Raw genomic sequence first — 22,953 nt, forward strand, 5'->3', positions numbered from 1 at the left:
AATAACTATAATAGCATATTTATAACATATTAAACTAACTTTATATATTTTATTAGATATGTTAAACAAAAATACCAAAAACGGTGACAATGACTTTGTGTTGTAAGTTAAGCTTATTAATGTATTGAAAGTATTTATAACTTATTTTATAACCATTTTTAAACTTTAATGCATAAACGCTTCATAAAGGAGCCTTCTCTACTTTGTTGTGTAAAATCACATCTAATAAAAAAGTCAATAATAATAGTAATAATACACTTTATTTATATAGCACCTTTTATACGCTCAAAGTGCTGTACATAAACAGATAGATGAAAAAAAACACCAAGATAATAGGAAAACAAACACAAGAACAAGTAAGATCTAAATAAACTATATTAACTATAAAAAATTAATAAATGGATAAAATAAAATGAATAAAACCAAATTAATTGCTAATGAAAAAAGAAATGTTAGTGAGAACTGAAAAATATCATTGTCGAACAAAAGAAATACATTTTATTATTTTCCATTAATCCAATTGTATACATGTTCTAGCCGTTCCTACTAGAGCTGTGACGATTAATCAACATAATCGACAATGTTAACTATATTATAAAAGTTATATTATAAAACTGTATCATTTTTAAGTAATTGACACCACTAATATAAATAGAATTGAATCTAGCGCCGTTTCTTTTATTTACATTTAAATACCCATTATTTAAAGCTTTTGAAAATCTGATTGGCCAAGTGTTTACACATTCAAACAGTGCACTGTTTAGTATTTGCATGGGAGATTTTCAATGTTTTTGTTTGTTTTAAGTGAATAAAAAATGCTTTATAAATACAGTACATCTCTGTAAAAAAAATAAATGAGAGCACGTCAGTTTCTGAATCAGTTTCTTTTCTGAATCAGATTTTGCTATTTATAAGTATAAGTTTGAGTAAAATGAACATTGTTCCAAATTCCTTATTTTACAAATATTGTCATTTAGAGCATTTATTTGCAGAAAATGAGAAATGGCTGAAATAACAAAAAAAAGATGCAGAGCTTTCAGACCTCAAATAATGCAAAGAAAACAAAAGTTCATATTCATAAAGAGTTTTAAGAGTTCAGAAATAATCACTATTTGGTGGAATAACCATGTTTGTTTTTTTTAATCACAGTTTTCATGCATTTCTTGGCATCATGTTCTCCTCCACCAGTCTTACACACTGCTTTTGAAACAAATATTAGCAGTTCAGTTTGGTGGTTTGATGGCTTGTGTTCATCCATCTTCCTCTTGATTATATTCCAGAGGTTTTTAATTTATTACATTCAAAGAAACTTGTAATTTTTAAGTGATCTCTTATTTATTTTTATTTTTTTCCAGAGCTGTATGAATATGTATATTTTTTATTATTATTAATAGATTGATCAACCAATTATTATGATTAAGTGTTAATAGTAATTAAGTTCAGGCTAGTACAATATATATATACATATAGATATATAGAGATTTTTACAAACACATTTTTAAATAGTGAAAAATATCGTTTATTACTGTTTCGTCAAAATTATAGAAATTATTGTGAATTAATCTCTGGTGGGGGGAGGGGCGGGATTTAAACAGCCCCTTTTTTTTTTGTTTTAAGAGAGGATGTGTCTTCCTGAACAGTGTGAACAGTGGCAGATGACAGGAAATATAACTTTTCTAAGAACCATCAGTGCTTACATCCCAGAAATACATTCCAACTCCACCCCTAACACACACACACACACACACACACACACTCTTCTACAGCCAGGTAGTCACATGCATGACATTAGCAGTAATTTGCCTGTCAAATTCTCCATGTGCCTCTTCAGCCTGTGTCGATATTCAAAAGCAACCAAAGCAGGAATGGGTCATCCGTCGTGTAGCGAAGCTCTGCTCGCATCTCCAGCGCCGAAGTTCTGTTCTCTGACTCTTTCTCTGGCCCCTGCAGGAAGAAGCCAGACTCCCAGAATGCACTGGGCCTGAGGACACCCACGGGCAGGCTGTCTGTTGCGAAGCGAGCGAGTCCACTTCTCTTTTACACTCCCACACTCTGTGTGCTGGTAAGATCTCTCTCTCTCTCTTTCTCTCTCTCTCTCTGATGCATTTGTTTATTTTAGTTTTAGTTACCTGTTGCTTTGCCCTTTAGCAGAGACATCTCTGATGCATCATCATCAGATGCACAGATGCACCTTTTCTTTTCTTTTTTTAAGTGATTTGCAAAGAAATGAACTGCTTTCATGATCTAATATATATATATATATATATATATATATATATATATATATATATATATATATATATATATATATATATATATATATATATATATATATTATTATTATAAACCCAAGTGATCCGTGCATCATTGCCTAGGCGACCAATGAATTTCAAATAATTCAAGTCTGGCACTTGTTGAAAGGACATCTGTGGCTTCAGTGAATATTCATGTTCACCCCCTATTATGTATTACTGTATGATCCTTGTGTATGGTTGAAACATGTACATATATTGTTAATTGTTAATAATTTAAGCAATTTAGCATGCATCATTTGTTTAATAAGACTTAAATCATTTCTTTAGCAAGTCTTAAATGCAGCGCTTTTAGCCGATGCTTCCAACAGGCTTTCAATGCTAGTAATAGGGGCATAAAGTTACTCATGCAAAGAAAGCCAATGAGAGCTTTAAAAGTGCACAGATACAGGGGTTGGACAATGAAACTGAAACACCTGTCATCATTTTAGTGTGGGATTTTAGGTTTCATGGCTAAATTGGAGCAGCCTGGAGTTCAATCTTCATTAATTGCACATTATTGCAGCAGTAAGAGCAGAGTGTGAAGGTTCAATTAGCAGGGTAAGAACACAGTTCTGCTCTAAATATTGCAATGCACACAACATTATGGGAGACATACCAGAGTTCAAAAGAGGACAAATTGTTGGTGCACGTCTTGCTGGAGCATCTGTGACCAAGACAGCAAGTCTTTGTGATGCATCAAGAGTCACGGTATCCAGGGTAATGTCAGCATACCACCAAGAAGGACCAACCACATCCAACAGGATTAACTGTGGACGCTGTAAGAGGAAGCTGTCTGAAAGGCTGATCAAATCACGGCAGAATTCAATGTGCACCTCAACTCTCCTGTTTCCACCAAAACTGTCCGTCTCCACAATAAATTATTGTGCTCTAAAATCAGGTGTTTCAGTTTTATTGTCCAACACCTGTAGTTTACTAAAAAAAACAGCTACTTTTGATTTTGTTAATGGTGTAAAAAAAGACATTTCTTTGCATTAGCACTGCAAAGGTATCACTATTGTATTGTAAACCTGTTGGGAGCATCAGCTAAAAGTACTGTATTTCTGCACTGTAGGACTCATAAATAACATAAATGCACATTTTCCAGATGAACCAGACCTGAACTCAGTGGAGTCCGTCCCCACTGCTCAACCCCGAGACCAGGAGCCCTCATCCCAAGACCCCACGCCCCCGAAGGACTCGGAAATGGGACCTCCCACACCGGACCAGCCTGAACAATCAACAGAGGAGCTGGTTTCTCTTCTGCAGAGGTGAGAACTGCAGCCTGCAGCTTTCTATTCCACACTTTCACAGCACAGAATAGCACTTCATTTTCTTATTGCAAACAGCAGATTACGCCGCCTCAGAGTCATAAACTGTAATAAACTGTAATAAACTGCTGGTTCTGCAGTAATCCAGTATCAGTGTTTGGGCTGGTTGAGTTTGAAGTGCCCCAGTCACACCCAGAGCCTCTCATTTGATAGTCAAATTTAGTATTTTTTTATTTTTCCAGGCGGTGAGTTCTCTGTCCTGCTCTGGCTTTTTAAAAGTGAGTTTTATCACTAGTGGCTGAAACCTCGCTTTGCATGGCCGGCGTGCACCTGTGTGCCGAGGCTGCTGAGGCGGTTACAGAGCACTGCCTTACTAACTCACACACACACACACTTACACACACACACACTCTGTGGTGTGAGCCCAGCTGCATCCTGACTGGGAGGGAGTGTAAGAAGTTTCCTTCTTTTCGTTATTTTATTTATTTATTTATTTATTTATTTATTCATGTATCTGTCTGTCTCTCTATCTTGTCCTGGTTCAGGTCACCTGAGGGAACTGTAGTCTCAGAGGGAAGAGAGGGAAGACGGGAGGGGGAGCAGGACATCACCACCAGCATGAGCAGCTCACAGGTCAGTCAGTTATCTCACCCTATTAACTTCCTTTTATTACATTCGTCCCTCTTTTAATTCTCTCTCTCTGTCTCTCTCTCTCTCTCTCTCTCTTTCTCTGTCTCTGTCTTTGTCTCTCTCTGTCTGCCTGTCTCTTTCTGTCTGTCTGTTTGTGTCTCTCTCTTGCACTTTCTCTCACTCGCTCTCTTTTTCTCACTGTCCCTCTCTGTCCCGTTCTCTCTCTTTCTCTCTTTATTTGTCTTTGTCTATCTCTCTCTCTCTCTTTTTATTTGTCTCTTTCTGTTTGTCTGCCTGTTTGTATTTCTCTTTTGCGCTGTCTCTCTCTGTCCCTCTATCTCACTTTCTCTCTCATTTGCTTTCTTTTTCTCTTTGTCCCTCTCTCTCTCTCTCTCTTTATCTGTCATTTTTTCTCTCTCTCTGTCTGTCTCTCTCTGTCTGTCTCTCTCTGTCTTCCTGTCTCTTTCTGTCTGTCTGTTTCAGTCTGTCTGTTTGTGTCTCTCTCTTGCACTTTCTCTCTCTCTCACTCTCTTTTTCTCTCTGTCCCTCTCTTTCTTTCACTCTTTATCTGTCTGTCTCTCTCATTCTCTCTTTCTCTCCATCTGCCTGTCTTTCTGTCTGTCTTTCTGTTTGTTTGTTTGTTTGTATCTTTTTTGTGCTGTTTCTTTCTCTGCCCCCTCTCTCTCTGTCTTTCAGTCAGTTTCTTTCTCTTTTTGTCTGTCTCTCTCTCTCATTCTCTCTCTGTGCCTGTCTGTCTCTCACTTTCTCTCTGTCTGCCTGTCTCTTTCTCTGTCTGTCTGTTTGTATCTTTTTTGCACTCTCTCTTTTTGTCTGTCTGTCTGTCTGTTTCTCTCTCTTTTTGTCTTTGGTTATGTTTGTATCTCTCTCTCTCACTTTTTCTCTCATTTTTTTTCTCATTCTGTCTATCTCTCTCTCTGTCTGTTTCTTTTTTCGTCTGTTTGTATCTCTCTCTGTCTCTCTTTTTGTCTCTGTCTCTCTCTCTCTCTCTCTCTCTCTCTCTCTCTCTCTCTCTTTTCGCTCTCTTACTTCCTGTTAATAAATTGTCTGTGAGTCTGTAGTGTTAGAGAGTGTTATAACTGCAGTACTGAGTGTCTATAGCTCTAGAGATTTGTTGGCTTGTTGGTTTGTTTCTGATAATTAAACTTCATAAAGCGACATTTTACACATATTTCTGTTTTAGTAAGTTCTGATTCTTGTATTCGGGCATTACCACCAGTCGTTTAGCTCTATATGGACTTTATACAGACTCTCTTCTCTCATCTTTAGATCAGACTGGTCCAGACTGGGTGATTATTAGCTCAAATCTGGTGTTTAATGTTTGCAGAAACGATTTGGGGAAATTGAGATTGCAGTTTGTGAGATTAGTGCAGGGTATGAGCAATAGGCTTTGGTATTGAGACACCACAGATCATGGTCATGGTGGCTTGTGAGTTCTCCTTTACACGCTTTTAGAAAGACAGTCTGCTGAAGTTTCCTCTTTATGGTAATGCTGATCAGTCCTACGCCTCAGCTGGGCACTTTTTATTTAAGCGCCCCTTATGTAATACAGTGGAGATGGCCGCTGAGGTCCAGAAGCTTGGCTATGATCTCTCGGGAGTAATTATTATTTTTTTGTGAAGCCTGCAGCTATTTTTTGCTTTGTTTCCATGGGATGTTCTTGCAAAGAAAAGAATGAACTTGTCCATCAACACCCACTCTCTCCTTCTTTACCCTGCATCAGTGGAGACGCACAACCCCGAGCAGAATGTGTTTAAAAAATGAGTTTTTAAAATGATAAATGGGGATCCTTTTTAATTTTTGCTTGGCTGTGTTTGGTTTTTACTGTATTGTGGGCATCTGGAGAAAAAATGCTGTTTAATTCTGCGTTGTTTAAGTGGTTTTACACCAGAATGAATGAATGAATGGTTCACAAAAGAAATCTGCATTATAAACAACCAGGTTGAGAAGTTTTATTGACCCATTGCTGGAATGCTTTTAGGCCCGTCTCGATTAAATGAAGTTGTAATGTTGTTATTATATAAAAAATTGACATAATATTTTGTCCAATGGCACAATGATCAATGCTTTACAACACTGCTTCTATACACGGATAGTGAACTGTGGCAGGTGAAGGCATAAAACAAAAATGATAGCATTTTATATCATTAAATGTTCCTATAATTTATATAATTTAAGTGTAGACACAAATTTTGTTTTTCGCAGTTTTCATTAGAACAATATTATATTGGAAAAAAGGTATTGAATAGGTTGGGTTAGCTAAGTAGCTAAAGCTAATGTTCACCAAAAAATGTCATACAGCATTAGAGATATATAACATTAGACTGTATATTGGGAAAAATGGTACCAATAGAAGTAAGATGACCAAAGATGTTTTCCATAATTATTACAAAGAAGATTTTAGCTTAGTTTGTTTTTCTTAGTCCAAATGACTCCAACTGAAAAGCATTTCAGTTCTGGTATTGGAAGTGGTTGAGCAGCGTAGTGGATAACACCACTCCATCATAGAAAATCACTGTTTAGATTCTATCCAGAAACACTACAGGTGCACAAACCAGAGTCCTTGGGCAGTTTACATACATAAAAGCGGTTTACGTACAGATAAACGTACAGAGTATATAAATATAATCATTACAACACAAAATATATTCAGGATTTTGAGATGAAATAATTTTGATTAGAGCTTTAAAGCATAACACAAGTATGAATATATTAATACTCAAGATCTTTGGAAGCACTAATTCTCCAGTGTGTTTGTGGGAGTAGTTTCTGTGTAGTGTATTCCACCCACACAAAATCAGACCTCCAGAACAGTCAGTCTCTCTCTCGCTCTCTCTCTCGCTCCCTCCATCTTTCTGTCTGGTTCTCTGTACACTAGTCTGTCTGTATATCTGTCTTTGTCCATCCTTCAATCCTTGTCCATCCATCTATCTGTCAGTCAGTCCATCTATATATCAGTTCGACCATCTATCTGTCCGTGTATCTATCTCTGTCCAAGCATCTATCTATCGGTCTATCCGTCCATCTATCTCTCTATCCATCTGTCTGTCCATCCATCAATCCTTGTCTATCCATTTATCTGTCTGCCCATCTATCTGTTTGTCCATTTATCTCTGTCCATTCGTCCATCTATCTACCTCTGTCCATCCATCCATTTATCTCTCTATTCATCCATTAATCCATCTATCTCTGTTCATCTATCTATCTGTCTGTCCATCTGCCTTTCCTTCCATCTGTCTATCCACCCAGGCATCTATTTATTATCATCTGTCTGTCCTTTTTAACTCTTTCTGTCCATCCATCCATCCATCTCTGTCCATCTGTCCATCCATCTATCTCTCTATCTATCCATTTGTCTGTCTGTCTGTCTATCGGTCTATCTATCTGTCGGTCAATCTATCTCTGTCCATCCATCCATCCATCCATTTCTGTCAATCTGTCGATCCATGCATATATATCTCTGTCCATCTGTCTCTGTTCCTCTATCACTGTCCATCCATCTGTCGGTCTGTCCATCCATCTGTCTGTACATCCATCCATCTATCTATCTATCGGTCTATCCATCTATCTGTCCGTTCATCTGTCTGTCCGTCTACCTATCTGTCTATCCATCCAGCCATCTATTTATCTGTCTGTCCATCGGTCTATCTATCTATCAATCTGTCCATCCATCTATCTGAGCATGATTTGTAGTCTTTCTAGCTCTTGTTATCGCTCACCCACTCAGCTTGTCTCCCTCCTTCTTCTTCTCTCCCTCGTTCTCTTACTCACCCTCTCTCTCCCTCTCTCTCTCTCTCTGTGTCACTGTTAAGCGGCTGCGGGGCTTTCACACTCTATTATTATTACATAAGAAATGATCACTTACAGCTTCCTCACTCTGTGTGCAGCAGAGCAGAGCTTCTGCTTTTCACCTGTCATGCCATGGGACAGGTATGAAGCTGTGCACGACTGTGTGTGTGTGTGTGATAGTGTGTAAGTGTATGTGTGTGTGTTGCTCAACTGTGTCAGCAGGTCATTTACGCTGCGTTACTTCCCTCTCTTTCAGAAACTGACACAGGAGCAGCTTTCTGATGTGCCGTCTGTGTTGGACAGGTGAGAGACTCTGCCCCTGTGTGTCTTATTTGAATATTTTGCACCTGAACAGGTGAGCGTATCTCTGTGATCGCACTGGAGGCCTGGGTTTTACTGTAGGTCCTATTCAGCATGTAGGGACTGGAAGTTTGCATTCCATTATGTATGATTATGATTCCTTGATCTGATTAAAACTGCCTGTGTGTGTGTGTCTCTCTCTGTTTCTCTCTCTCTTTCACTCTCTCTCTTTCTCTCTCTCTCGCGCTGTGTGTGAATGTGCATGTGGGCACTCAGGAGCTGTCTGTTGCCCGTGGCAGAGGAAGAGGAAGCGATGCCAGAGGCAGGTCAACAGGTGGCATCAGCAGAGAAGGACTCAACAAGTGAGTGGAAACGATGCACACTTTGCTCACGCCAGCTTTTATTTTGCTTCTCTTACTTTCATTTCTTTTTTTTTTCTCTTTCGTGCACTCACTCTCTCTCTCTCTCTCTCTCTCTCTCTCTCTCCGCTCTTCTCTCTGTTCTCCACCCCCTCCACCATGAGGTATGACCAATACAGCTAGTGAAGAGGCAGGATCAGTACCAGGCTCTGACTCCGCAGTTACAGCAGCTGAATCCACTGAAGCCCACAGTCCAGAGTCCAGCCCACAGAAGGACCACCCACCACCAGATTCCTCAAAGGACGGTTCACCAACATCAGCCTCCAAGAAGGATCCTCTGGCTCTGAGGAGCAGGTTCAAGAGAGACCTGGTGAGTCCCTGACTTCAGTATTTCACCATTCATATCATCGCCGTTTACGACTGCAGCAAAAATCCAGTCTTTCTTGTTCCGCCGCTCAGATTACTCAGATTACTTCCGTTTAACTAATCGCACAACATGTATTTAAGCGTGATCTTCTCCTCTGAGGTTAAATAAGTCTGGATCAGTTCCATAAAGCCCTGAAACCCATGTTTTCTTTTTATTTTCAGGAGATGTCCCGCAGCATGGAGGCCATAGAAGAGCAGAAAACACAAGAAGAGAGTGAAGCTTCAGTGACCACAGAGAAAGAAGGTAAACGAATTAAGATTCTAAAATGGTAAGAATCAATAAGATTCATAAAATGATACAGCAATACAAAGACAATAAAAAGAAAAGAGAAAACGACATAATACTAGTGCATCTCAATTGCAATCCAATTTGAATCTCTTTGAAAAGTTACTTTATTTCAGTAATTCAGTTCAAAATTGGAAACTCATACAGTATATTATATAGATGTATTACACACAGAGTGATCTATTTTAAGCGTTTATTTATTTTATTATTGTTGATTATGGCTTACAGCCAATGAAAACCCAAAAATCAGTCTCTCAGAATATTAGACCAATTGGTAATTTTGGAGCAGTGTGGGCAGTGGGCCAAGTCCTGCTGGAAAATGAAATCTGCATCTCTATAAAAGTTGTCAGTAGCAGAGGGAAGCTGTAAGATATGAAGTGCTGTAAGATTTTGCGGGAAAACAAAACTGCACTGACTTTAGACTTGATAATAAAACACACTGGATCATCACTGATTTTTGGGTTTTTATTGGCTGTAAGCCATAAATAATCAACAATAAAAGAAATGAATGCTTAAAATAGATCACTGTGTTTAAAACATCTATATAATATATGAGTTTCACATTTTGAACTGAATTACTGAAATAAAGTAGCTTTTCAATGATATTCAATTTTTTTTTGCGATGCACTGGTATATAAGTAAAAAAATATATATATAAAAAAAGACAATAAAAAATGAAAAGAAAAAAAGTTAAAAAACAAATTAACTAAATAGTAAACTAAAAGCAATTACTAATGGAACTAAAATAATATAGAATTAATAAATTAATAATAAATTTTATTTTGGAATAAAATTAGGAAAAACCAGAAAGTTTTTAAAGTTTCTTATGGTCCTTTTTTATTTTATTCTTTACTTTAAATAGGTGACGTGTCTGTTGTTTCTGAAGATGCCAGCGATTCAACCAAGGATGAATCCAACAGGTTGTCATTCATATATTCATATATATGTATTTAAAGGAATATACAATATATATTACTGTTTAATATTTAATCTATATAAGCTATGTACTGTCTGTGATTGGTCATTCTCATGAATAAACCTCCTCTCTATCTGCAGCTTGTCTCCAAGTGACAAAGAAATCGAGGTAAAATTGTTTATTGACTCTAAACTCTTATTAATTCTTAATTTATAAACATTTTATGTGTGTGTGTGTGTGTGTTTGGCAGATTTTGTTCTATATTTGCAATAATTGGAGGTCGACATATTTGGAGAAAGATGTTTTGTGTATCCATAAAGGATATATGTAAATTACAAAAAAAAAAAAAAACCTGTTATTATGAACTGATGCTGGCATGGTTATGTACTGCTGTTGGATAAATTATGCATTTAAAAAGATTTGGGTCTTTTAATTATGTATTTTAAATTGTAGGCCTAAATAAATGTGTTAAATGTGTGTTATTTGTCATTGGTTAAATTGTATTAATCGTGTTGTTCTGATTGGTTCTTGTGCTAGACGGAGTTTCACCGTCTGTCTCTGGGCTATAAGTGTGATATGTTCACTCTGGAGAAGAGGTTTCGTCTGGAGGAGCGCTCGCGAGACCTGGCTGAGGAGAACGTCCGCAGGGAGGTGTCCAGCTGCCAGGGCTTACTACAGGTAGATAGTGTGGCTTTTTGTTTAATTTATATATATTTTTTTTAAATATTAGTTTGAGTATCTAGTGTGAAAAGTTGCCACTAGGTTGAAATTTATGCTATGTTCACATTACCAGGCTGAAGTGAGTCAAATCTGTTTTTTTTTTTTCCTCAATGTGGCTCAGATCTGATTTTTTATTTTTTTTTTATGGCTGTGTGAACGTGCCAAATCCATTTTTTTTTTTCCTCCCCAAATCAGATTTGAGTCAGTTTCATATGTGGTCCTAAATCGGACACCTATCCGATACATGGACATTCAACATGAATGTGAACGGTCAAATCATGCAGAATTCATGCATCTTTTTTGCTTTTATGCATGAGCATGAGCATTAGCATTAGCGCTGCGTGTTTCTCTCTCGTACCCTCGCTGCACCTCTTGGTGCGGCTGTGCAGCTATAGCTGCTTTCTCGATCACGTGACATCGCGTTCAGTAGCTCCTCCAGTTCCACTCGCTGTTGTGTTTTTAACGTGGATCTCCGTGGAAACGCATGTTCAAAGCGTAACTACAGTGCACAGCAGTGGACAAAAAGCTATTCTATTAAATGCGAGGAGACTAAACTCAGAGATGTGCATCCGGACTGGACTAAAATTACTGAAGGACCACGGAAAATAGTTCAGAGAAAAACAGTAGATAATTCAGCCTGTAATTTTCTCAAAGGACGTCTGAGAAAAACACCTACACGATCGTTCTGGACGGGAATAAAATCACCCCCTGTAAAAGAGTATATAGTCATGCCAAAATCATTGATTATCCATTGCATCCCAAACCGCAGTTTTGTACCGAAGCTGTTCTTTAAATAACCTGGCAAAGCTAATACTATTTTTGGACTTAGACTCATGTAATTTTTTTTTTTTTTTGATATCACACCAGATACAACATATACTTTTAAATCAGGATCAGGATTGTAGCAGATTTTGTTAGATAAATCAGTTTATTTCTGTCATGATAGGAACAGTTTGGGTTCCCCCTGCACTTTCCAACACCAACAACACATTACCTGAACTAAATATATATATATATAAGCTTTTGTGAAAGATACTTCCTCAAATGGTCTGCAGAAGCTAAAGGGAAACAGTATCTTGGGCTCCTGCTCAATCATGTGGTTGTGTGTGTGTTGAACATGGGTTAAAAATACAGTACAGAGATTTTACTGTCTGTTCATTTGCACTCAGGCCTTGATCCCCCTGTGTGAGGATGATAACCAGTCCATGGAGATCATCCAGAGGCTGCAGAAGAATTTGGACATCCTCATCCAGTCCATGACCAGAGTGTCCAGCCGCTCAGAAATGCTGGGCTCCATTCATCAGGTCAGTGTCGCAATATTTTATGGTAATTTCCTTCTCCAGACTCTGATCCTTTGATTAAGTGATGGTTTGATGGAGAGTCATGTCTGTCATCTGCTGGTGTTGATCCACTGTGTTTTATTATCAAGTCTAAAGTCAGTGCAGTTTTGTTTTCCCACAAAATTTTACAGCACTTCATATCTTACAGCTTCCCTCTGCTACTGACAACTTTTATAGAGATGCAGATTTCAATTTCCAGCAGGACTTGGCACGCTGCACACACTGCTCCAAAAGTACCAATTGGTTTTATATAGCTCTGGAAAAAAAATTTAGAGAGCACTTCAGTTTCTGAATCAGTTTCTCTGATTTTGCTATTTATAGGTTTATGTTTGAGTAAAATGAACATTGTTGTTTTATTCTATAAACTACAGACAACATTTCTCCCAAATTCCAAATAACAATAATATATTTTTAAAATATTATTTTAAAAATATAATAATATTATATTTATATAATATTATTTAGACCTCAAATAATGCAAAGAAAAATCAATATTTTGTGGAATAACCCTGGTGGTTTTTAATCAGTTTATATATATATATATATATATATATATATCCTCCACCAGTCTTACACACTGCTTTTGGATAACTTTATGCTGCTTTACTCCTGGTGCAAAAAAAATCAAGCAGTTCAGTTTGGTGGTTTGATGGTTTGTGATCATCCATCTTCCTTATGATTATATTCCAGAGGTTTTCAATTTCGTAAAATATTATATTAAATTTAATATTCTAATTTTCTAAGACACTGATTTTTTTTTTTGGGGGGGGGGGGGGGGTTCATTGGCTGGAAGCCATAATAGATCACTCTGTGTGAGATACTGAATTACTTAAATAACTTAAGTAACTTTTCAATGATATTTTAGTTTTTTGAGATGCACTGGTACTAAAAATGTGCAGTTGTGGTGTTCCTCAGAAGCGTTCACGCCCGTTGTGCAGAATGTGTATAGAACAGTGTGGCTGTGTTCTGCGTTACTCATGCTTTATGTCTGTGGTTTACTCATGCTTGGTGCTGCGTAGGAGAGCCGCACGGGGAAAGCGGTGGAGGTGATGATTCAGCACGTGGAGAACTTGAGGAGGACGTACACTAAAGAGCACGCCGAGCTGATGGAGCTCCGAGAGACCCTCATGCAGAACGAGAGGTCCTTCGGCTCCCACACAGAAAGAGGTAAAACACATTCCTGCGAGCGATTACACAAGAGCCAGCCTCTCAACACACTCATGCTATTGGCTTTTTTACCATCAGCGCTAATTTTGTGCTTCTTGTTGAGTCTGAATGTGGCTTGATTTGCTTCTTTTGCAGACGATTTCAGGAACAAAAAGCAGCCAAACTCTCAGTACTACAAGGTGAGTGGACATTGAGCAGTGTCTGATCAGTGCCAATGAAGTACAAGTACTTTACTGGAGTAATTATTTTAAAAACAAAATATATACAGGGGTTGGACAATGAAACTGAAACACCTGTCATCATTTTAGTGTGGGATTTTAGGTTTCATGGCTAAATTGGAGCAGCCTGGTGTTCAATCTTTATTAATTGCACATTATTGCACCAGTAAGAGCAGAGTGTGAAGGTTCAATTATCAGGGTAAGAGCACAGTTCTGCTCAAAATATTGCAATGCACACAACATTATGGGGGACATACCAGAGTTCAAAAGAGGACAAATTGTTGGTGCACGTCTTGCTGGAGCATCTGTGACCAAGACAGCAAGTCTTTGTGATGCATCAAGAGCCACGGTATCCAGGGTAATGTCACCATACCACCAAGAAGGACCAACCACATCCAACAGGATTAACTGTGGACGCTGTAAGAGGAAGCTGTCTGAAAGGGATGTTCGGGTGCTAACCCGGATTGTATAAAAAAAACATAAAACCACGGCAGATCAAATCATGCAGAATTCAATGTGCACCTCAACTCTCCTGTTTCCACCAGAACTGTCCGTCACCACAATCAATTACTGTGCTCTAAAACCAGGTGTTTCAGTTTCTATGTCCAACCCCTGTATAGTCATTGTGGCTTTTAGTAAAATGTGTTTGGGGAGGAGGGGGTAGTGCACTATAGTGCACTATATAAAAACTATAAGCTTTTATACATGCCCTAGTATCTTTACTTCTACCTTCTACTGAGTAAAAATGTGACTACTGTGTTCTTTCTATTTTCTGTAGCCGGCTCCTCGTCGGGTCAGTCTAGGCATCATCCCACGACCGCTGCACTTTGACATGGTGAGAGAAAAAGTCGGCTTTCTTAGTTCTATCTTCAGTTTCAAATAGATTTACTGCAGAGCAAGGAAGTGACATTGTACATTTTTGGATTTACAGAATAAAGACGGCACAGAGACGGAAGCAGAGAGACTGTCCCGTAGATCACCTTGGTGAGTGTGTATATATGTATATATGTATGTATGAATGTATATTTGTATATGTATAGAAAAAAGAAAGCACTCTCTCACATCAGGATGTTGTCAGTATTATTGCATTGCAGCTGTTTTTGAATCCACAGAGATCTTGTTTGGGATACAAGTAACAAACTTTTGTTTGTTGGCTTTAAAAGAGCATAACTAACTATAACTGCTTTGCTATGCTGTTCTATTTTCATTATATTTAGTAGCATTTAATGATTGTTTCAAAATGACAATTATATTGTTTGTTGCAATAATTTTTGGGACAATATATATCGTCCATGAAAATGATTATTGTGACATGCCTAGGTAAATGATGTACCATATTTTTTGCACTAAAAGGCGCACTGTCATTAAATGTCTATTTTCACACTATAAGGTGTACCAGATGATAAGGCACATTTTAAGAGACACTATAGAGGTAACTAAGGGCTAACTAACTTAAGTAAAGCTAAGCTGAGTAAGCAAAACTGTAATAAATAAATACTTTATTTTAAAGTCAAACAAATGCTGGGTGTTAATTTACACAGATCATTTCTCTCCTGAAAACTGTTTATTTGGCTGAGTAAAGCGCTTATATTACTGATCTTAGATTACCGAATTTCTCCAGCACTAAGGTTTGAGCATTAGCATTAGCGGCTAACGTCACATGTAGCTTGTTTTAACACTGTATAAATGCGCAGACTACAGTCTGATATATTCACCTCTGAACGACGAAAGAGCGATGAAAGAGTGGTTAGTGAGTAATGCTAATGCTGCTCCAGCATTGCTAGCCAGGGGTTAGGAGCAGGATACAGGCCGATGATACTCACCTCTGAACGAGGGAAAAAGGAGTTAGCAGCTAATGCTAATGCTAGTCCAGCCCCAGTGCTGCAGCAGAGTGGCTTTACTGCTTCATTTGAAGTGAGCCTAATAGTGCGAAAAATACGGTAATCTGCATCTGTAACTGATTGATCACAGACAATAAGATTTTTCCATTGTGTAATGACGAGCCTGAAACGATGTAGTGTTCAGTATTAACTGTTGTAATATGAGAGTGATGGATGTCTGACTCCAGACCCGAGGTTAAGAGTGTTTTAAAGCCCGTGGGCCGTGCTCTCGCACCAGCGTTTAGCGCATCTCAGCACTGTGAGACGAGCTGTGTGTGTGACGCTTCACAGGAACGTGGTGGGGAAGAGTGTTCAGCGGCCTCCGCTAAAGCGTTTCATTAGCTCTGGAGGCTGGGCTGAGACTGACGGGCCTGCTCTTATTAATAGGTAAGACCTCCGCCCGACCGTGACCGCCGCCACCGCCTGCTCCTCACCACTCTTCATTTATTAAAGGTCATTAATACAGGAATACTTCATCTGAAGTGCTGATGTAGCTGAGGAGGAATAGAGCTAGGAGGATTCGTTAGTGTTACGTTAAGTTTTCTCTCATGATGCCGACCTGTTAGCTAAAACCTTAAAACGTGTGTTTTTAATTGCATTCCATGATATGAGTGTTAATGAGGTCAGAATGTTTGATGGCTTACATACTAGACTCTATGTAGTAGTACATCTCAAGAAAAGCAGAGTATCATTAAAAATGTATTGTATTTCAGTAAATCAGTTTAAAGTGTGAAACACAGAGTGATCTATTTTAAGCGTTTATTTATTTTATTGTTGATTTATTATGGCTTACAGCCAATGAAAACCCTTTAAAAAGTGTGAGCAGTGTGCCAAGTCCTGCTGGAAAATGAAATCTGCATCTCCATAAAAGTTGTTTTTAGCAAAGGGAAGCTTGAAGTGCTGTATCATCAAAAATTATTGATGATCAGTGATTGTTTGGAGAGACTGCTGACAACTTTTATGGAGATGCGGGTTTCATTTTCCAGCAGGACTTGGCACACTGCCCACAGTACTGCCAAAAGTACCAATTGGTCTTTAAGTATAATATTCTAATTTTCTGAGACACTTTTTTTTTTTTTTTATTATTGGCTGTAAGCCATAATTAATTATCAATAAAAAATAAATGCTTAAAATAGATCACTCTGTGTGTAATACATCTGTATAATATATGAATTTCACAAATATAAAAACATCTGTGCTGATTGATAGTGACGTTTCCATGGCAACGTGTTGATTGCCATGCAATACATTTGTTTTAATCATGTACACGCGACAACTGGTAACTTTGCGCATGAGTTAGTTGTTAGTGTGCAACCAGATTTAGTCAAATGACTGTTAATAGAAACTAACTAGACTTTACACACAAACTTTAGAAGGATTTTGCATAAAATTCGTGAGTGTGTTTATTAGAAAAGGTGTTCACGCACATTTGGACATGGAGTATCATCTAGGCCTACTATCCTATGGACATTGGACATCTGATTCAGGCTCTAAACCTGTCTCACTAATTTATCAGCAGTAATTTATCAGAGTTTGCATGTTTAGATGAAGTATTCCTCAGTGTGTGCCGCCTCATAGCTTCAACACGGCCACCAGTCAGCAGCAGCAGCGGATTCAGCTTTGTGAACTGTATGCAGGTTCGCCTACGATTCAGACTCTCACTCGGAGGGGGAGCAAAAGGAGAAGCCGAAGGAGGAGAGGAAGTCCAGCCTTACTGAGCTGGGCAACAAAATCACCTCACTGATAATGCCAGCCAAGACGTTAGTGTGATGTTTTCACCAGTCGCACGCTTTGCTGTTTCTTGCTGCGTCTTTTAACCGAAGCTTTGAACTCTCTCTTTTTCTCTTGCTTTCGGCTGAACCAGCAGCTCTCTGAGGGGAATATTGAGCTGAAATGTCAATTAGCTGCTAAGGTGCTAAGTTAACATCTCTGCTAAAGACTTGCGGTTCTTTCTGTACAACTAATTAATGGGTAAATGGTGCAGAACTGTGGGTTTCAAGTGTTATAAACAGTAGATTTGGGCTCAATCCCATTTTACCACTTTCACTACAGCCCTAACCCTTGCGAAAGAGGTTTTGCGAGTGCACCTCTAGGGTTAGGGGGAAGTGTTAGGGATACATCGTCCTTCAAACTGAGATTTTTCAGAGGCTCAGTCTAAATAGAGGACTAGGAGAATCACTGGCAAGATGTTTTGAGCACAAGCGACCAAAGAAAACCACAAATTTTAGCATATTGCTGTAAAATGTAGCTAACCAATCAAGATGTAAATGAGCACCTGTTTGTTTGTCTCTGTGCTTTAGCAGCCCAATAAACTGATTTCCAATCCCATTTTTTACAGATTTAGGGGTGCAAGTGCACCTCTAGGGGTAGGATGTCTTAATTCTTGTTAGGTTTTAGGGTTAGGATGAAGTGTTGGGGATACATGGTCCTTCAAAAAAAGATATTTTTCTGAGGCTCATTCTAAAAAGAGGACTATGAGAATCACTGAAACCCATATTTTTTTTGCATAAACTGTAATAAACATCTTGTAAACAGTAGATGACCAATCTAGATGGTAAATCCCACCCACTGAGCACAGTGATTGGTCTAGAGACCTCTGTGTTCATCACAGGCTCAATCGGCCATCCAAAAATGTGCTTGAGCAGCCCAATAAACTGATTTATAATCCCATTTCAGTCCACTTCAGACCTACCCCCTTTGCGAGACCTCTATAAAAGCACCTCTATAAGTAGGGTGTTCTGATTCTTGTTAGGTTTTAGGGTTAGGATGAAGTGTTGGGGCTACATCGTCCTTTAAACTGAGATTTTTTCAGAGGCTAACTCTAAATAGAGGTCTATGAGAATCAATGGCAAGATGTTTTGAGCACAAGCGACCAAATAAACCCATAAATTTTATCAGTAACTCTAATAAACGTCTTGTAAACAGTAAATGACCAATCTAGATGGTAAATCCCACCCACTGAGCACAGTGATTGGTCTAGAGACCTCTGTGTTAGTCACTGGCTCAATCGGACATCCAAAAATGTGCTTGAGCAGCACAATAAACTGATTTCTAATCCCATTTTAGTCCACTTCGGACCTACCCCCTTTGCGAGACCGCTATAAAAGCACCTCTATAAGTAGGGTGTATCGATTCTTGTTAGGTTTAAGGGTTAGGTTTTTAGGTTTGGAGATTTTTTAGAGGCTCACTCTAAAAAAGGGGACTATGAGAATAACGGGCGAGATGTTTTGAGCACAAGTGACCAAAGAAAACCACGATGTTGAGTATTTTCCTTGTAAAAAAGTACAATAATCTCTAAATTATCAATAATCATCAATAATCATCAGTGAACTCCATATTAATGTGTAGTTTCAGTGTTTTCATGACCTTTGAGAATGGACGCTTTTCAGCCAATCGAACAGCAGCTTAATCACGCCCACAGAACATTGGAAACATTGAAATCTGCACATATTGAAGTAAATCATGGCAACAATTTTTCCCCCCATCATTTTGTGAGTTTTTACTGCTAAGCAACAATTTGTGAAATCAAAAAGTTTTATACAATTAAATAATGTTAAACAGATGAGTCTACTACAATAAACTTAAATAAATAATTAAAAAACAAATATATATTTAATATATTTTTTTAATTACATGCATTACATACAGAAACGGCATTGAATCTGGAACATAATTCAGGTTAAATTGTGCAACAGAGACAGCAGAGGCTGCAGCGTTTAATGTGGAACAAAAAGTATAATAAAATTAAAGCTAATAAAAGCTAATTTTAGCTCACCATCACAGAGAAAGGAATTAAGGAATGGAAAATAATAGTTAATTGATGCACAACCTCCCGTCTTTCTGAAGACATACGATAAAATACGCCCTAAAGTTAACTAGTTAATCAGCAGCTGCAGTTGGGTTGCTGAACTTTTAGAGCTCCACTGCTATAGATAGATACTGTATATCTGTATCAGTTGGTGATGACAGGACAAAAGAGAAGTGGGATTGGGCCTTTTTATATTAATTCTAATATATTTGGCTCCCCCTGCAGGTATTCACATCTAAACACACTTGATTTCCACAGTAACACAATGCAGCGCTGTTGGGTATTTCTCAAAAGCCTTCTCAGGCATGGTTTAGTAGTTTTATATTGATTATTCTCCAGTTCAGTCAGCAAATTGAGAAATAACCACAGTGCTTTGGTAAGTATTGGCTTGTGTACTTAATGAAGTTTTTTTTACAGCTTTTTAGGCTAATCTTCATATTTCATTGTTGGACATTTCTTCTGCTTAATTTCAGGATCATGACAAACAGTTTTCTACTTCCACTCGTTTCCCATGCTGACTTAATTTAACCTTGACTTTAACCTTGCTTTTATTGTGGTATTATATGTGTTGAGTTTGTCGCAGCACTTGGTAGAATTAGCATTTTACACTAATCAACTTCAATAAATACATTTCCAAAACCAAGCGCTCTAGTTTGGAGTCCAAGAAAGCGTAATTGGCTGCAGTCAGGGTTGCCAGGTTCAGCAAAAAATCCTCTCCAAAGATCTGTTAAAAATCCACCCGTCAGAATCCCTATAATGTAAAGCTTCCACAGTATATTTTTATTTTAAACTGTTTTCAATTAAGGCTTTACGGTGAGCACAATAAATAATAAATATAAAAGTAGCCAAAAAAAAACAAAAAAAAACGCACCTCCAATGTGTACCTGGCAACTCACGCATATATATATATATATATATATAAACAGGAAAATCTAAAACAAAAAAAATGACCATAGAAAATTGACATGCGAAAAGTAAAGAAAAAAATAATAGTAAAAGTAAATAATAAATAAAATGATGAGTGATATTGAACTAAGATCATAAAAAAAAGAATAAATTTTATTGTTCTTACTTTTAATGCATTTATTTTTAAATAATAAAAGAAAGAATAAACTCTGTTAAAAGTTGAAACAGTCACAGGCTTTCTAAAATTGTAGAGGTATATTGATGAAAGTTGTGTATCAGTGTAAGATGTGAATGAGTTCTATTCAGAGTGCTGACGGAGATAAGAGTAAATGTCTTGCTTTTTTTTCTGTTGCAGCCTAACAACCTACCGCCTCTTCTATTCTCTTCTCCACTTAATTTATTTATTTATTTATTTTTTTATAGTTTTCACACTCATTTTTCACAGTACTCAATATTAATATATTTTTTTAAATCATCTTTCAGTCCGAACAACCCGAGTCCGACAGAGCAGACGCCCCCCTGCCTGGTTGAGACGCGGTCGGCCGTGGTGACGAGGAGCCTGTGGGTGTGGTTGGCCATGTTAGTGATTCTGGCCGCTCTCCTGGCGCTGTTGGCGAGCCTGGTGATGCAGCCTGCTGTGGACGCGGCGCCCGTGGGCACCGGGGACTCCTGGATGACCATCCAGCAGCTTCTGTGGCCCTACACGGGGCTTCGGCACAACGGGCAGCCCCCTGTGTGAGCGCTGGACCAGCCGGCGGCCTGGAGCCATCAGCGCCCCCTAGCAGACTGGAGGATTAAGATCGAACACTTTTATTTTTAAAAAAATGAAACCGACTACATGGAGATGCGTGGAGGATGTGTGGCCTAAGTACTAAGTACTCTACAGACTGATTTGACTGAAGCACCAAAACGACACGAAATGTAACATAAAACGTAGGTTTCTGAAGAACAGCTGCTGACAGCCTGCCTGCCTATGATGTGTGTATATATATCTTTTTTTTTTTGTTTCTTTTCATCACATGCAATTGCGATATAATTTATTGGACATTTTGGAAAAGCAAACCAGTCATCACAGTCTTCACTGACTTTCACACTGCTGTACACTGTATCAGCCTCATGCAATCATGCAAACTTTAAATCTTCAAGGGTTTTTTTTTTTGTTTTTTTTCTCTTTTTGAGAGGAGCTGTTGTATCCAATCAGGAAACGGAAAATTTGCATATGGCTGGTTTAGCTATTTTGGCTGGTTTGCACTTCTTGAACCCTTCAGCCCTTTAAAGGTTTATGGACACAGAGTAGAACTTGAGCACTTGAGATTTTCCAGAAGAGGAGGCTGCCTTTTTCCTTTTTCCTGTTTTTTTTGTTCTTTATTTTTTAATATTTAATATTCAGAAGGGCACAACAATGCTTTTACTGACAACCGAAGGAGTACTGAACTTTACTGAACTGCTGTTTTAAAATGAGTTCTTTAAATTGTTCTGTTTGGAAGTAAACCATCACTTACTAAAACTCAACATTTTTAAGGTTTTACTGCTTTAAACTGTGAATATCTGAGTGTTTTTGCTTTTATTATTCTTAATAATCTTTGGTTTTGCACAAATATTGTTGTTTTTTTTCTTCTTCTTCTTCTATTTCTCCCAGAATGTTCTTGCTTTAATATGCACTTGTGTTATGAATGAGTTTTCAACACTTTTGTACGTTCCAAAGATTGGGGGAGGGGAAAAAAAATGGCACAATAAAAAGTAACTGATGCAGATGCAGTTGCAATTACAACTTGCTGTACTTGCGTCTACGTAAAAACGTTCCAAATGTTGGATTAGTGCCTTACACAGAACTCCCTCCTGAAATATCTGAAAAGTGAACTCTACCTGTGGCTCTGCTCTACAAACCCTGCTACTATGGTAATCTAATGAGTCTAATGTAATGCTGTAATTCTTGTGTGCTGCTATATATATTTTTTATAGAGTAATCTAGATAAGAATGTACATTTCTGAATGTTAATTATGCTAAGAGCCTTTTAGATGAATGATGAACTGCAGTAGTAGACCTTGGCACATTTTCTAGGGTTGTGTGTTTGTTTGGTACATGATGCATAAAGTACTGTGACTTATACCCACCAATAAATCTGGGTTTTTAGAACGTCTGTGCTCTTGATATAAAACTGTTGACTTGTAGCTGGAAAATGCATATTTAAGTTCCACAAACTGTAAGATTCAACTGTAAGGTGAAACTCATATATTATATAGATGTATTAAACACAGAGTGATCTATTTTAAGCGTATATTTATTTTATTGTTGTTGATTTATTATGAAGCTTACAGCTAATGAAATCCCAAACATTAGTTTCTCAGATTTAAAAATTAGAATACTATAAAATACCAATTGCTACTTTTGGCAGTAGTGTGGGCAGTGTGCCAAATCCTGCTGGAAAATGAAATCTGCATCTCCATAAAAGTGTCCATGTCATCTGCTGGTGTTGATCCACTTTGTTTATTATCAAGTCTAAAGTCAGTGCAGTTTTGTTTTCCCACAAAATCTATGGAGATGCAGATTTCATTTTCCAGCAGGATTTGGGTCACTACCTACAGTACTGCCAAAAGTACCAATTGGTCTTTTAATATAATATTCTA

The 22,953-nt window shown here is 37.9% G+C and overlaps 1 protein-coding gene across 5 annotated transcripts in view; it reads left to right on the forward strand.

The window, feature by feature from the left end:
- The window catches only part of LOC103039775 (lymphoid-restricted membrane protein), a 49,081-nt gene extending 26,619 nt beyond the window's left edge, over nucleotides 1-22,462 (forward strand). For 2 of the 5 annotated variants that reach the window (XM_049474990.1, XM_049474991.1), the window contains exons 21-38: nucleotides 1,951-2,062; nucleotides 3,400-3,562; nucleotides 4,108-4,195; nucleotides 8,256-8,302; nucleotides 8,576-8,661; nucleotides 8,823-9,028; nucleotides 9,247-9,328; nucleotides 10,233-10,290; nucleotides 10,427-10,454; nucleotides 10,824-10,964; nucleotides 12,176-12,310; nucleotides 13,366-13,513; nucleotides 13,649-13,692; nucleotides 14,510-14,566; nucleotides 14,663-14,715; nucleotides 15,903-15,998; nucleotides 17,249-17,371; nucleotides 20,809-22,462. In XM_049474990.1, the coding sequence (XP_049330947.1) occupies nucleotides 1,951-2,062; nucleotides 3,400-3,562; nucleotides 4,108-4,195; nucleotides 8,256-8,302; nucleotides 8,576-8,661; nucleotides 8,823-9,028; nucleotides 9,247-9,328; nucleotides 10,233-10,290; nucleotides 10,427-10,454; nucleotides 10,824-10,964; nucleotides 12,176-12,310; nucleotides 13,366-13,513; nucleotides 13,649-13,692; nucleotides 14,510-14,566; nucleotides 14,663-14,715; nucleotides 15,903-15,998; nucleotides 17,249-17,371; nucleotides 20,809-21,064 (1,923 nt within the window). In that variant the 3' untranslated portion in view covers nucleotides 21,065-22,462. The remainder of the gene's footprint in view (nucleotides 1-1,950; nucleotides 2,063-3,399; nucleotides 3,563-4,107; nucleotides 4,196-8,255; nucleotides 8,303-8,575; nucleotides 8,662-8,822; nucleotides 9,029-9,246; nucleotides 9,329-10,232; nucleotides 10,291-10,426; nucleotides 10,455-10,823; nucleotides 10,965-12,175; nucleotides 12,311-13,365; nucleotides 13,514-13,648; nucleotides 13,693-14,509; nucleotides 14,567-14,662; nucleotides 14,716-15,902; nucleotides 15,999-17,248; nucleotides 17,372-20,808) is intronic. The other 3 variants (XM_049474992.1, XM_049474993.1, XM_049474994.1) reach the window with 3 other exon arrangements.
- Nucleotides 22,463-22,953: the final 491 nt, after the last annotated feature.

Source organism: Astyanax mexicanus, chromosome 2 (genome assembly GCF_023375975.1).
Source record: "Astyanax mexicanus isolate ESR-SI-001 chromosome 2, AstMex3_surface, whole genome shotgun sequence".
In the NCBI taxonomy this organism is placed as follows: domain Eukaryota; kingdom Metazoa; phylum Chordata; class Actinopteri; order Characiformes; family Acestrorhamphidae; genus Astyanax; species Astyanax mexicanus.